At 39.9% G+C, this 14943-nt stretch overlaps 1 protein-coding gene across 2 annotated transcripts in view; it reads right to left on the bottom strand.

Moving 5' to 3' along the window:
* Window positions 1–14530, bottom strand: part of BMP2K (BMP2 inducible kinase) — a gene marked incomplete at both ends in the record, with an annotated part of 122413 nt that extends 107883 nt beyond the window's left edge. For both annotated transcript variants that reach the window (XM_079706192.1, XM_079706193.1), the window contains one exon: window positions 14362–14530. In XM_079706192.1, the coding sequence (XP_079562318.1) occupies window positions 14362–14530 (169 nt within the window). The remainder of the gene's footprint in view (window positions 1–14361) is intronic.
* Window positions 14531–14943: the final 413 nt, after the last annotated feature.

The following is a 14943-nucleotide window of genomic DNA, read 5'->3' as shown; positions in this document are numbered from 1 at the left end:
TTTTGACCTGATAGACCCCCTCAAAGGGTCTGGGGGATCCCTCCCCCTGGGGCCCACAAACCACACTTTGAGAACCATTACTGAAGCCTATTTTTTCAGAAAAGTCAATGACAGAAAGAAAGAGACATGAAAAGACCACCAAAAAAAGCTTTATTTTCATTTTTGTTTGTCTTTTAAGATGAGAAGAACAAACAGGTTGATATGCTGAATAGATATAGTAAGTAATAAGGAACAAGTAGAACACAGAAGAAAAATCAGATAACTAACGGAGAAAAAAAGAGGAGGGAAAAGATAATCAGGGGGTGTACTCTCTAAAGTTGGAAGTAAAGGAGAGACAGATATTAGAGGTAGATGGGGGGTGGGAGGGGTTATACTCTGGCTTATAAAAAAGCTCTAAGTCCTGGGGATATAATGTGACTACAGTTAATAATACTATATGTACATTTGAAAGTTGCCAAGAGAGTAGATCTTGAAAGGTCTCATCAGAAGAAAACAATTCTGTAACTATGTGTAGTGATGTTAACTAGACTTATTGTGGTGATCATTTCACAGTATATTTAAATATGGACTTATGATGTTGTATATCTGAAACTAATATAATCTTATATGTCAATTATATCTCAATTTAAAATAAAACTCTCTACTTAGAAAAATAGAGACATTAAATAAATGCTTCTTGATAATGATGGTGATAGTTCCATAGCTTAATAAAAAATATTAAGAAATTTTCTTTTGATATTTTTAAATCATAGATCACGGACCATTCCATTCTAACTTTTCACTTGCATGTGTATAAAAATATGCCACAGAAGTAATGTCGTGTCATTCTTAAGAAAATTTTTATGGTGTCACATGAATTTATTTCCTGCAAAAGCTCAGAAGTGTAGTACTCCAGGCTTAAGTCAGATGCATATGTGCTATGATCTAAAACAAAACTTGAAAGAACCTGTCTTTTTATTTTGAATAAATGTAGCACAAACTGGTTAAATGAAATACAAAAGGGGATTTGATATTACAGCACATCATACACTAAGCTTTAAAGTTCCCATAACCTTGAACTAGGAACAGAAGGAAGTAGGGGATAAGAAGTCAGCTATTTCTCTTCTTTTCACTTTCCTCCCTACCAGGAGTTCCCAGATACTGCTACGCTAGATTTAAATGAAGAAGCTAAAGTAATGTGATTTTATGTTACTTACTTCACAGTTCACAAACACATTATTTCACTTAGGACTGAATCTTTCTAGACTGAGACAACAAACTAATTTGGGGGAAGTTGCAATTTTAAACCTTTTCATATTAATCCTGACATCTTAACTGCAACACATAGTTTGATGGCCTCAGCAAGGAGCAAAGTGGGAAAACTTTAACTCAAAAATGTTTGGGAATATCTCCTTCCACCTCAGACTCCTCAGGTACCCATTAATACTCCAGCTGCTTCTAGAATATTAAAAGTCCCCTGGTCCCTTAAGCCTGCTTGAAGTCCCACTCCACTCAAAGGCCAATGCTTGAATGTGCGCAAGAGCCAATTAAGGAGGGCACATGGTAGAAAAAGTGCTAAATTAAAGTCCTGAGACCTAAATTCTGCCCTCCATAACCAGCACTAACAGTGTAACTTGGCTTCATCCCTTACTCTATTTTTTCATAGTTAAATAAGGGCACTGAAATTGGAAAATTGCTACAATTACGGGAGATGTAATGGCGCAGCAGCATTTTAAAAGAAAGACTGTTAGTCCAGCAACACCAACTCCAGTTAATAGACTACTGCGGATCCTCTCTGAAGGAAGGTGAGAAGGTCTTTGCCTTAACTCAGATTCTTGTACACCACCCACCATCCCTATCCCTTAATTTAGTCCTCCAAAAAGCAAAACTCAATAGAATTGACCTCAGAATGGCCCACCATAACCTTTTAAAATACATGTAGCCTTTATTAAGAAAGACAGCCACTATTCTAAAGTGAGAACAAATTTGAACCTTAACTCTGTAAATAGGAGTTTCTCATGCTAGAAATTTATAGGACAACAAAATGGTTACACCCAACTTTGAACATGATGGATTCATACAGCACCTTGCAAACTCACTTCTAACATTCCTTACAGACAGGATACTATGGGCAAAATGCCATACACAAACACATGTTTGTTCAATCCATGTATCTGCAACATATCTTAAATTCCCACTTCAGTGAGCTGAAAAACATAAACCTGTAACAGATAGTTCACTGAGTTTTAAAAATATATAACTATCCATTTGGATCGAGATCCTTAGAATTGTAAAAATAATATTTTGCTAAAAGATGAAAAATTAACAAAGATTTAACAATCTGGTTAACTCTTCACTAGGATTTGAACTAGGCTAGTTGGTAAACAAACAAACAAAAACCTCTTTAGGTCTATATTACTGCAGTACAACACTAGTTAACTATCTTACAAAATTCTGTCGTTGATCACAAAAGGGACTATTAAAAGCCTAAGCACAGGGACTTTGCTGGTGGCACAGTGGTTAAGGATCCGCCTGCCAATGCAGGGGACACGGGATCGAGCCCTGGTCCGGGAAGATCCCACATGCCACAGAGCAACTAAGCCCATGCGCCACAACTACTGGGCCTGTGCTCTAGAGCCTGCGAGCCACAACTACTGAGCCCGCATGCCACAACTACTGAAGCCTCCATGCCTAGAGCTCACACTCCGCAACAAGAGAGGCCACCCAATGAGAAGCCCACACACCACAATGGAGAGTAGTCCCCGCTCGCTGCAACCAAAGCCCGTGCACAGAAATGAAGACCCAACGCAGCCATAAATTAAATAATTAATTAATTTTTTTTTTTTAAGCCTAAGCACATACTCATCCTACTTCTGGAAAAATAACTCAAAACACACGTCTTACTGATCATGACTCAGTGGCATCACTTTTTTTGTACACAAAGAATAGACAGGCCATTAATATTCAGTAGGAGAGACTCTGTTATGCAGGCCAGAGAATGAAGAAGTGGATCATAACCAGAGAAGAAAACCAGTGATGCATAATCCCACTCCCTAGAAAAATAGTCCTGACAACATTCATTAAGTAAAATATTTTACTATATTATGTGTAAGTCATTTTAGTACTAATATCTTAATGATTCCAGAATGAATATTAAAATTTAGACTAACCACTGACCATCTCATTCAAAAGACAATACGTAAGTATGTAAAAAGCTCCAGCCAGCCTGAACAATGGCCCAGCCACAAAAAAATTAAGGAAATTAAGTAAATACAGCAATTAGGCAAGCGAAGGAGTGTGCTAGAAACCTCTCTTCCAGGAAACCAAAGTAGAAATAGAAGAATGTTGAGGGTGATAATGCTTAGTTACTAAGAAAACTGCATAAAGATTTGGTTTGCTACCCTCTGATCTGTTACACTAAAGGCTACAAATTTCCTAATCTAAAAAAAAAAAAAAAAAAAAAATTCAACGTTTCTCTACCTAGAAAATGATCACCTCTGATATCACAGACTAGTCAGAGGGGTTTCCCAAAGTAATGATCATATGTTCCTTCACACAGAGCATTAAGGAAATGAGACCCCCTTCTTGCTAATCTCTCATTCTCTTAGATTCTGGCTGTCACGTTAAACCTTGGTATTTATCAGCCACTCAAGAGAAAGCCATAGCCACTTGATCATTTCCAACATTATTACCTTCTTAAGATTAGCTACTCAGGGCACATACTTTAGGCCTCTTCAGCTTGCTCTCTCTGTCCTACAGTAGTAGCTTTCTTAAAGATGCCATGGGTCAAGGGAACTTAGGCTAGAATATTTCTGAGAGTCATACCTAATAAAAAGAGGAATGTAGTACGCACAAAACAAAGATGTACTGTTCCTGTAATCATAACAAAAATAAAACAGGCAAGAAATCCAAAAATAAATCTGGTTGTATTTTTTTCATCCATCTAGATAATACTGTACCTACATTATCATCAAATATATCTACCTATTTTAATTTCTATAAAGGGACACAACTTGAAAAACAGGGCCAATCTGCTCCTAAATATCAACTGAACAGCAGGATATGTCAAATCTGGTTGCTATCCAATTGTTTTACAGTAAATTTTTTTTTTTTTTTTTTTTTTTTTTTTGCGGTACGCGGGCCTCTCACTGTTGTGGCCTCTCCTGTTGCGGAGCACAGGCTCCAGACACGCAGGCTCAGCAGCCATGGCTCACAGGCCCAGCCACTCCACAGCATGTGGGATCTTCCCGGACCGGGGCACGAACCCGTGTCCCCTGCATCGGCAGGCGGACTGTCAACCACTGCGCCACCAGGGAAGCCCTACAGTAAATTTTTACTGGCCTTCTGACTGCTGTTCAGTTCAAAAACTCAATCTCTTACAAATGTACTGAATACCTATCATGAGTACAGCACTGCAAGAGATATAAGATGACCATAAGCCAAACCTTAAAGGAGCTTTTAATCTTGCAGTAGAGGAAACTTTTTATTAGACATTTTCTTGAAACAGAACAAAGCTGTGTAAAATAAGTGCAATATGAGCAAGAGTTGCTACACAGGGCATCAAAGGAAGGCATAATTACACTCATTTGGTTGCGAACAGGGTCTCATGGAAAAATAAAGATTGCAAATAACTAACTGTATTTTAAATGTATTCTGCAAGATCCAATTTCAACAGGATTGGGGAGGCAGGTGTCTGCATTCTAAGCAAATGTAACAACATAAGCTGAAAAACAGGAATGAGAAAGCATCAGAGAAGTGCAGAAGATATCAAGTACATATACAATAGTGATATACACCTAGGGTTGGAGTGAGAGATTAAGGCTGGAGAGGGGCTTGGGGTCACATTACAGAGGACCTTGAATCCCAGAGTAATGAGTCTGCATTTCACTTGGTTAGGCAAATAAGAGGGTGACATAATCAGAAGTCCACTTCAGAGACAATAAATTTGAAGGAATACAAGTGTTGATTTGGTGAGTAAAGAGCCTAAAAGGGGAGGGATAGTCCACACAAGAACGTACTTCTTTAAGAAGTATTAGGGACCCAAACTAGAGCTGACAGCACTGGAAACAAAAGTAACATTCCTCACACATATCATGGTTAAATTTTCTATCCGTAAACTCACTCAGATAAAGTATAACCATACCCTTCCTCATATATTCTTTACAAATAAAAACTTCAAAAACAAGAAAGTTTCTTTACTTCAAGATACCCTCTAAAATACATATATTATAAATGAGTCACTTGGAGAACACAAGTTACTAAAATGACAAAAGCAGCAACTAAGGCCGTACATCCTTTGAAATTAAATAGTACTCTGAAATGCCACACAATTTTATTTGAGCACCCATCCCCTACCTTAAGGCTACCACATAAGGCAACTTCTTAGAAAAGACTTTTTCCCAATGATTAAGAAATAATTTTATACCGTGGAATAAAAAATAAATTGCTACCCTATATTGAAGTTTGCCAAAAAATTCAAATGCATGACAATCAAACACAATCCTCATTACAGTCTCAATCCTAAAACTGTTCATCATTATCCCTCCTTTCTCATGCTCCTCTCTTATCAGCAGGAGAAGTAAAATTCAGTTATATAGACAGAATCAGAGAATGCTAAAATGGAAAAAGATGTTACAGGTTCATCTTTACCCACTTCATTTTTTTTCCTTGAGGAAACTGAGGTCAAAATGTCACAATGTGTGGACAATGCTTTTTGCAAAGGGATGTTCTTTACTTTCTATTTATAATATCAAAAACTGGAAATAAGTTCAACAAAAAATTGTATTGGAATGGTAGACTGTGGTATATTGATGATTCCGAAAAATTCTGATTTTTAAGAACTTTAATTATATGTAAATGTTCACAATATTAAAAAAAAAAAGATCCCACATGCAGCAGAGCAACTAAGCCCATGCACAACTACTAAGCCTACACACCCTCAACTACTGAAGCCCGCACACCTAGAGCTCAGCAACAAGAGAAGCCAGAAGCCACCACAATGAGAAGCCTGTGCACCACAACAAAGAGTAGCCCCCGCTCGCCGCAACTAGAGGAAGCCCACGCACAGCAATGAAGACCCAATGCAGGCAAAAAACATAAAAAAATAAATAATAAAAAAAATTTTTTAATTAAAAAATAAAGTAAATGCAAAAAAGTTTTAAAAAAAGTCACAATGTGAGTTAGTGGCATTAACTGGGATTAGCAGCTGGCCCGACTCCAAGTTTTGCCTTTTTTTTTAATAGTTGCCTCCAAGAAGGCATCATTTCAAAATTTAATATAATGTTAAAATAGGAAAACTAGTAGCAACAATTGTTTCACATTTTAAAATAATATCCATTGCAAAGTGCCTCTCCAAAGGTTACGTCCCAAACTATGCCCTTAACGTTACTGGAATTCTAAGACCAACCCAAAATTCCAAAAACAAAATCCCTCTGTGGAAAGGCCCGACAACCACTTTCCTACAGAGTTTTGAAACTTAGCAGAAATGTGCTGACTGAGCTCCTTTGTAAAGATGATACACACAGACAGAGAATCTCCAAATTAACTAAGTGCCCAACTATTTAAAACGGCTCAGTCATTAACCACTCAGTGTCCCAACTGAGTCCCCTAAAAATAGTGGCTTGTGGGTACATAAATGGTTCACCAGATGCATGCAGGATAAAAAATCAGGGAATGAGCAGTCTCAAGCCTTTGCTGATGAAACCTTATGCAGCACTGAAATTGCCATTCAGACTCTTCTTGTCAGAATTCCAGATCAAGGTTTTAATCATTTTGATAGCCACCAAACGTGTTCTAATAAATGTGTATGTTCTACTTTAAGCTTTGACCAAAAAAAAAAAAAAAAAAGGAGAGAAGGGGTGAAAGAGAACCCCAGATGATACACAAGATTAGTAAAGAACACTAAAGAAGATCAGGAATCAATGTAAGAACAGACATCAATTCTACCTTCTAGTATGTTCCTTAGTACTAACAACATCAATTTTCTATTTATCCCTCCTGCAGACTCCATAATGGAAAGATACTAACACTTATTAATTTATTTCCATTATTTTTAAAATAACCAAAGACAACCTTTCCAATTTACTCAGCACTAACCACACAAAGTTGACTACAGCTAAAAGCAAAGAAATTTGACATACCAGTGCAAGTTAGCCCCTTTATTGGAGATAAATGTATAGTTTCCACTACATACTTTTGAAGTGTTGAAAGCTGGGAATTGTTTTAGTGTCAGTATCTTGTCCTTGAATAAAACTGTCACCTCTAGAGAAAACATATCAGCAGACAATCAAATTTACATCTTAGGCGCTATCCCTACAATGATAACATAGACAACCCAAAAGAGAAGCATCTGTTAATAAGATTCTATGTAATATCCTTTGCTGCAAATTACTTTCATATTATTGTGAAAGCATATGCTGTTATCAAGGTCAAAATTCTATACAGCTGATTGAAACATAAAAAATTTTATGTGACTGAATGCCATATAATAATTATCTAATCAAAATGATTCAGATTTTTTACAAACATAAATGTGAAACTTAATTCAGGATAAATGTAATACCTAATCTAAAAGCAAGTAACTACAATGCCAGAATCAGATTTCACTGAAAACTTGTAACTAAATCTGAACCTAAAACTAACCCATATTGACTGAGGGATTAGGCATGCACTGTTAGGTACTGTCACAAATTATCTTGTCAATATCACACATTACCTATTGATCTTCATAATAGGTATTAACTATGCGTTACAGAAAAGGAAACAATGTTTCCTGATAGTTTAATTCAACAACAACAAAAAATTCCTGGACAGGAAGTAAGGATACAGAGATAAATAAATAAGACCCTGTCCTCAAAAAGCTCTCCATCCAAAAAAGGCTGTCGAAATCAGCTGTAGAATATAAAACAATTTCACAATTGCACGTAAAAATACTTTTCTTCTTTTAACTCACCACCTTTGCTAAATAAAGAAAAATAGGTCAATAGAGAAAGATGACTTAAGGGAGCATCCACATTATTCTTTCTTTGCTGTTTCAAGAAAGCTAATTTAAACAACACTTCGCCTGAAACAAACTTGTCTTGAAACTTTGTCTTCGCCAAAGTAGAAAATTCAGGGTCCCCAGACATAAGTAGAAGACCTTTGAGAGGACAAGAATTAAAGAGCCCTCCACTGGTGCTTCTTAATTTGCAAATTAGGTCTTAAATTCTATTAAAGAATTCTGGTTAAAAAGAAGTCAAAAATCATTTCCTTTGAAAAGTATTTGAATGTCCATGATACAGTGAGGCAAATTTTATGACACAAAAAGCAATTAATACAGAGTCCTTTCAGCCTCAAGAATTTTACTATCTGCCAGGGGCCTTGAGACAGGAACAGTAATTAACCGCCCTAGTGTTTCCAAGTGCTTACATAATTGTATCTCAAGACAAAAGATTAAATGTGATAAGGGGAAAAAAGCAAGCAGCTACAAATGTCCGCAGGAAGAAGGGAGTGATCATAGCCAGCAGTTAGGAAGCTAGGATTAGACAGTCACAAGCAGAGTGAAAGGCAAACAGAAGATTCAATCACAGAGCAAGGAGAGGAGCACACTGTGGCTGGAGCAAAAAGCATTACTAGGAAATAACCACAGCTAAGATTCAGAAGGCAGGTGAATGACTGAGCATGGTCAATCATGAATGCCTGGCCAAAAAAATGTGACCAAGTAAGATGACTTCTCAGCAGCACAACTGTTTCCTCCCTCCCCTTCACTCCTGAGTTTCAAGGCATCGGATTCTCCTGGTATTCCTTTGCCTCTCTGGCAGCTCCTTTTCAGTCTTTGCCTACTCTAAATCACCAGTTCTCAAGGCACTGTTCCTGGAGCAGCAGTATCTGCATTGATGAGCAAGTTGGTAGAAATGCAAATTACAGGATCCGCCCAGATATACAAAATCAAACTTTGGAGGTCAGGCTCTGCAAGCTGTGTTTTGCCAAGCCCTAGCAAGCCCTCCAAATAAATGATTCTGGTAAACTCTAATGTCTGAGGCCAATGTTTCACAGGTGTCCTTCATGAGAGCCTTCCCCTTATTCTACACCCTCTCCCTACACCAATCCTCTCCCCGGCTTAAAATAACAGCCAAATGCTCACCAATCAGAAGTACGTGTCTCTAAGTCCAAACACCTTTGCTGAGTACTGGACAATATATTCAACTTCTCACTTGACATGTATTTCCCCTCTCAGATATCTCAACTAAGCATGTCTGGAATTACTGGATATCCTCCCAACACCCGCAAACCTGTTCCTTCTCTACTCTTCCCCATCTCAATAAATAGCACCTCTTTCATCTAAGAAGTACATAAGCAAGTCATTCTTCACACTTCCTACAACACCCACCTCCATCCAATCCAAAACCAGGTCTTCCTATTCAAGCATCAGTAACATTAGGCTCCATCCCCACTGCCATCATCTTAACTAATCATCTAATTTGTATACCTCTTAAACAGTCTCTATAGAGCAAACACCATGATCTTACGAAAATACAAATCAGAGCGTGTCACGGCCCTAATTTAAATCCTTCAGTAGCTTCCCATTGCATTTTCAGACAAAATCCAAAATCCCCAACATGGCATACAAAGACCTGGATCCTGGTCCTCTCCAAAACCACCTTGGGTCCTTCTTCCATGTGATTCATTCATGATAGTCCATAGCTCTGGACATAATTCACTTCCTGAAACTCTTCCCCACATAGGAATTTCTCTCTTCATGACATACTCCATACCACGCCACCTTCATACCTCTGCCTTTACTTAACTCTCCTCATACTTCAGATTTCTGCTAAAATGTCAAAAAAAAAGCCTTCCTTCATCCTCCAATACAAATTGAATCAGTTATTCTCTCATAAAACCCTATGCTTTCTTCTCACGACAATTATCAAAATTGTTAACTACATTAAGCTGATTAATTCTGTTTAACATTTACCTTCTACACTAGACTGTAAGTTCCATAATGCCAGAGAAATACCTGTTTTGTTCTCTGCTGTATAAATAGCACCTAGTACAGAGCCTGGCATTTTAAAAAAAAAAAGGCATTTAATAGTTAGGGAATAGTAACAGTTGCTGATATCTTTACTAAATCCTCCCCTCTGCTGTGTTATCTCTCAAGAACTTTTACTTACATGTTACTGGGTAGCCACAGATAATTCCTGCAAATGAGATACCATGCTTAAAGATTCTTACTGATTTATCCTGCAAGATCAGATGTACCTTACTACCTTCCTGTAAAATTAACAATAAGAATTGACACCTAGCCTAAATTCACCCTACTCTAAGCAGTTAACTCTGAGAGCTACTGAGCTTTTACAGAACTCTGTAGTAAATTTCTGGCCTCCAATTACTGACAGTGCCAACAACCCCCATGCCCATGTCAGAAAGTCCTATGCATCCAATCATATTCAAAATACCACTCCTATCCAGTCCCATAACCTCATGATTAGACTATGCCAACAAATTTTTGATGGTGTCCTGCTCTCTACGCTCCCCATAAGTCCACTTTTCTTTTTTTTTTTTCTTTTTTTTTTTTTAATTTATTTTTTTTGCGGTACGTAGGCCTCTCACTGTTGTGGCCTCTCCCGTTGCGGAGCACAGGCTCCGGACGCGCAGGCTCAGCGGCCATGGCTCACGGGCCCAGCCGCTCCGTGGCATGTGGGATCTTCCTGGACCGGGGCACGAACCCGTGTCCCCTGCATCGGCAGGCGGACTCTCAACCACTGCGCCACCAGGGAAGCCCAGTCCACTTTTCACCAAAGACACTTAGGGGAAAAAGTCTCCTACTTGACAACCCACTCTTCCCATTATCAATCAATAGTAAATTCTTCTGACTAGCACTGAAGGTATACAGAGGCATATGATCCAAAAGCAGTCCTACATTTTAGTAAAAACTTGGACGGTTACATTGAATTATATGTGCTTGACAATTTGACACTGTTTCAAGGTAAAATTCACATATAGCTCTACCTCATTTCTACAGCCGATGTTGAAATTCCACTCCTGAAACTAAATTGTTTGCGAGGAAAACCATAAAAATGGCCCACTGTGATATCAGTCCTCTCAACTTTGAGCAAGAACTAAAAAGGTGCAAGTTGTCAGCATTTTCAAACATCTATATACTTAACTAGAAAGAGATTATGATACAAAGTGTATAATATTTCAGAAAGGAAACTACACCAATAGTTTAGTTATAACATACAACATAAGTATACCCCTGAGAATGTGGGGTTTTTAAATATATATAATATATAAAACATGTATGTGCATGTAAATATATACATACATACACATACCTATACATACATACATATAGTTTATCCTCATTATTTGGAGAGTTCATATTTGTAAACTTGCTTACTTGCTAAAATTTATTTGTATCCCCGAAATCAATAAAATATCCCAAAATCAATACAATGGCACTTTCATAGTTATTTGCAGACATGCGCATAGTGCTGAAAATTTTAAGCCAGCTGGAATCAACGAGGTATTGCTCTGCCTTGTTTCAGCTCTCACTGCTATAAACAAGGGCCCTTTTCAAGGTCTATGTAGTGTCATGTTTTTCTCACTTTTGTGTTTTTTATTGGTGATTTTGTTGTTTAAAATAGCCCCCAAGCATAGTGCCAAAGTGTTGTCCATCTAGCGTTTCTTAGTGCAAGAAGGCTATGATGTCCCTTACAGAGAAAATCTGTGTATTCACTAAGCTTCATTTAGGCATGAGTTACAGTACTGTTGACCATTAGTTCAATGTTAACAAGTCAACAGTATATATTAAACAAGGTGTCTTTAAACAGAAACACACATAAAACAAGGTTATACAGTGACTGGTTGACAAAAATGCTGTAAACACAGGCTTGCGGTACCCTGACACTATTTCCCCTAGGAACAATGATTCAGTATTTGCTAAATCACTGGTCACAGCGACTTTATAGAACGTGACTACTGTGAATAATGAGAATCAAGTATGTATTTGAAGAGAGGGGCGGCAGCACTCACACCAGGTTTATTGAAGACTAAAGACACTGCAGAGGTCATTCTGAGCAAGCTGCCTATATTTGCAGTAGCATGGCAAAAACACCTCAGGACACAGCATCTACAGGGTCTTGCCTCTATTTAAACAACACTGACACAACGCAAAAATGTAAAATCAACTAAGTTTGTTTTTTGATCTGTCGTTGCTTCTACCCTTTTCCCACTCAATGGTACACCTCTCCCCAATTCAGGTACTCTAAACTCTACAGTAACGCCTTTTCACAAGCACTTGCCTTTGGGCAAATGTATCTGTAAATTATTGAATGATCATTCTTGAATGTAAACCACGTTTGTGCTTAAACATCTTATCTAAATTGTAGCATTACTTATTTGGAAAGAAGAGATGATATTAAGCATATGAAATAACAATATGTTGTCAGGATCAAAAAGTAAACCGAATATAGATAATTTCGGTTGTGCACGCGCTGAAAATAGAAGAAATACACAAGGAACAAAGCCTAGGCCTCAGCCTTCCCTCTGGGGAAGGCCAAAAGCCTAGTTCCAGGAGCTGGGGTGTTGGGTTGGGGAAGTGCCATCTTCCAAAAGAGTTTGTTCAACGCTTGCTTCCCCCTAGCACTTGATTACGGATTTTTCCAAGAGAAATGACAAATGTATGGCGAAAGTAAGTGGAACACTCTAACAGTGACATTAGTGACTGAAACATTTTTTTAATTTGTGTGTGTGTGTGTGCTTGAGCACTCCCCTTTTGAAATTCATTTGTATTTGCATTTTCCAAAATTACTTCTTTTTTATTGAAAATGGTTTGCTCAGGGTAATGACAGGACATGCGTGGAGCAGCGGAAGAAGCTACCAAAGTCTAACTTGATTAAATGTCAATGATTTCTTATTAAGTAAAAGACCCATCTGGGATTTAGTGAAATGAAGTGAGTAATATTATTCAAGCCACCCTTTAGTTACTACAACAATTCAAAAACAGAAGTACAGCATGTGAGTTAACAGCCATGTCTTCTTAAAACCTATAGCTTAATCTACAACTCAAACACTTGAAGTTAACGTATAATAAAGAACTAGAACTTTTACAGCATGGTAAATCTGTCTATCAACACCAATTACCATATATACATTCATTATTTGACAAGCTAAAGATCCTCCTCCCATCTAAGGTTCAGCTAGACTCATTATTAGGGGCAATGGCTTGCAAAACAATGACATCCATCCTGAATAATTCAAGATTTCTTTCTCTTTAGAATATTGTATAGACAAAAATCTTCAGGTTTTTCTTTTGTACTAATTTGCTATTGTTTATGGCATTTCAAAAAACACAAGTGGAATCTCAGTCTACTGTCTCCAAACCACATCAACAACTGACCCTCAGAGAACCAAAACTACTGTCTTTGATTTCTTCTCTCTTAGTCTTCAAACTCAGAAGGGCAAATTATCAAAAAATTATTTCTTGAGAAAGTTTTAAGTATTTTTGTAATATCATTCTGCAGTTAAAAACTCAAAAGTCAGTGAAGCATGCAATAAAACAAGAGTATTTCTTACAAGCCAATTATACAAGAAATACAAAACTAAAAGTGTAGGATTTTTTTTTAATGGAGCAAACTTTTTTGTAAGCAGACTCTCAACTGTTGACATAGTCTGATAAAGATAATGAAGGATCGAACACAAAACTTCTCAAGTGAAAGTTAACCTGCTTTCATATCGTCTTTTAAAGTCTTATCAAAGAAGACACACCGAAAGGGTGTGACTAGCACCCTGCCTAATAGAGAAGATTCTAAAAAACAAAGATAAGTGGACTTCAAGTTTACCTGCTCCCCCAAAGCAACCTACTAACTGAATTTGGGGCAAAGTATCACCTCCATCACGCGCACGCACAGAAATAAATTGTTTTTCAACTGATGACTGAGCAGGAGCAAACCCAGGCTGAACGAACACCCGGGGCTGCGGAGTCCTGTGCCCTGCGTCGCGAGTGGTGAGGCCAACGCTTGACACCCCACTGAGCCACAGCGGGGAAAGAAGAGCCCCAATCCTGCTCGATCTGACCCTCTAATGAGTCACTGGTCCAATCATGACACCGCAGCACTCGCTAAGACGTTTCCTATTTATTTCTTTGCGTCAAGAAGCACTGAAAATGACAAACTCGTACTGAAAGAACTGTGCACGGGTCAGAGCTGCCGGCGGCGAGAAAAGCAGACTTAAGAGCGAGAGCCCGAGCTACTCTAAAAGCCCCTGCTGGCCCGGCAGAGGAGGCAGAAGGGGTTAGAGTGAGCCGGGAAGGCGAGGACACAAGCGGGCGAGGACCTGGAGAAGCTACCGCCACACCCCAGCCCTCCCTCACCTGCCGGCCCGAGCCTCCCCGGGCGCCCGTACCTTCGGCCAGTGACTCCTCCAGGGTGACCTGGTAGCGGCCGACCGCGAACACCCGGACCCCCACGGACGAGCTACCAGAGCCGGCCCCGGCCCCGCCGGCCCCGCCACCCGCCGCTCCACCGCCGCCGCCGCCGCCCTCCGACTTGGGCATTCGAGAGAACTTCTTCATGGTCCCGCCGGCGCGCTGGAGGGCGCGGGGCGCGCGCAAGGGCGAGCGAGAGGGTGAGTGCCCGGTCCGGCACGCGGCCGGGCGTCCGCGAGGGGTCGCCGCCCCTCGCTCGTCCGAGCGTCCGAGAGCGCTACGGCCTGCCGAGCCTCACATTCCGCGCGCGCCGAGCGCACTGCCCCGGCCCCGCCGCCCGCTCCGCGGCTCCGCTGCAGCTGCCGGGCTCCCGCAGAGGGCGGCGAGGGGGGCGGGGACAGGGCGGGGCGCGAGGGGGCGGGCCCGAGTGCGAGGGCGACGCGGCCGCCTCCGCCAGTTCCCTGGGCGCCCTCGCAGCCGCACCAGGACGGACCGCGAGCCCCGGAGGAGGGCGCAATGGAGGGAGATGGCGAAGGGGGCGGGGCGACCGGCCCCTCCGC

This window comes from Hyperoodon ampullatus (assembly GCF_949752795.1).
Source record: "Hyperoodon ampullatus genome assembly, chromosome: 1".
Lineage (NCBI taxonomy): Eukaryota > Metazoa > Chordata > Mammalia > Artiodactyla > Ziphiidae > Hyperoodon > Hyperoodon ampullatus.
This window is presented reverse-complemented; position numbering and strand designations above follow the sequence as displayed.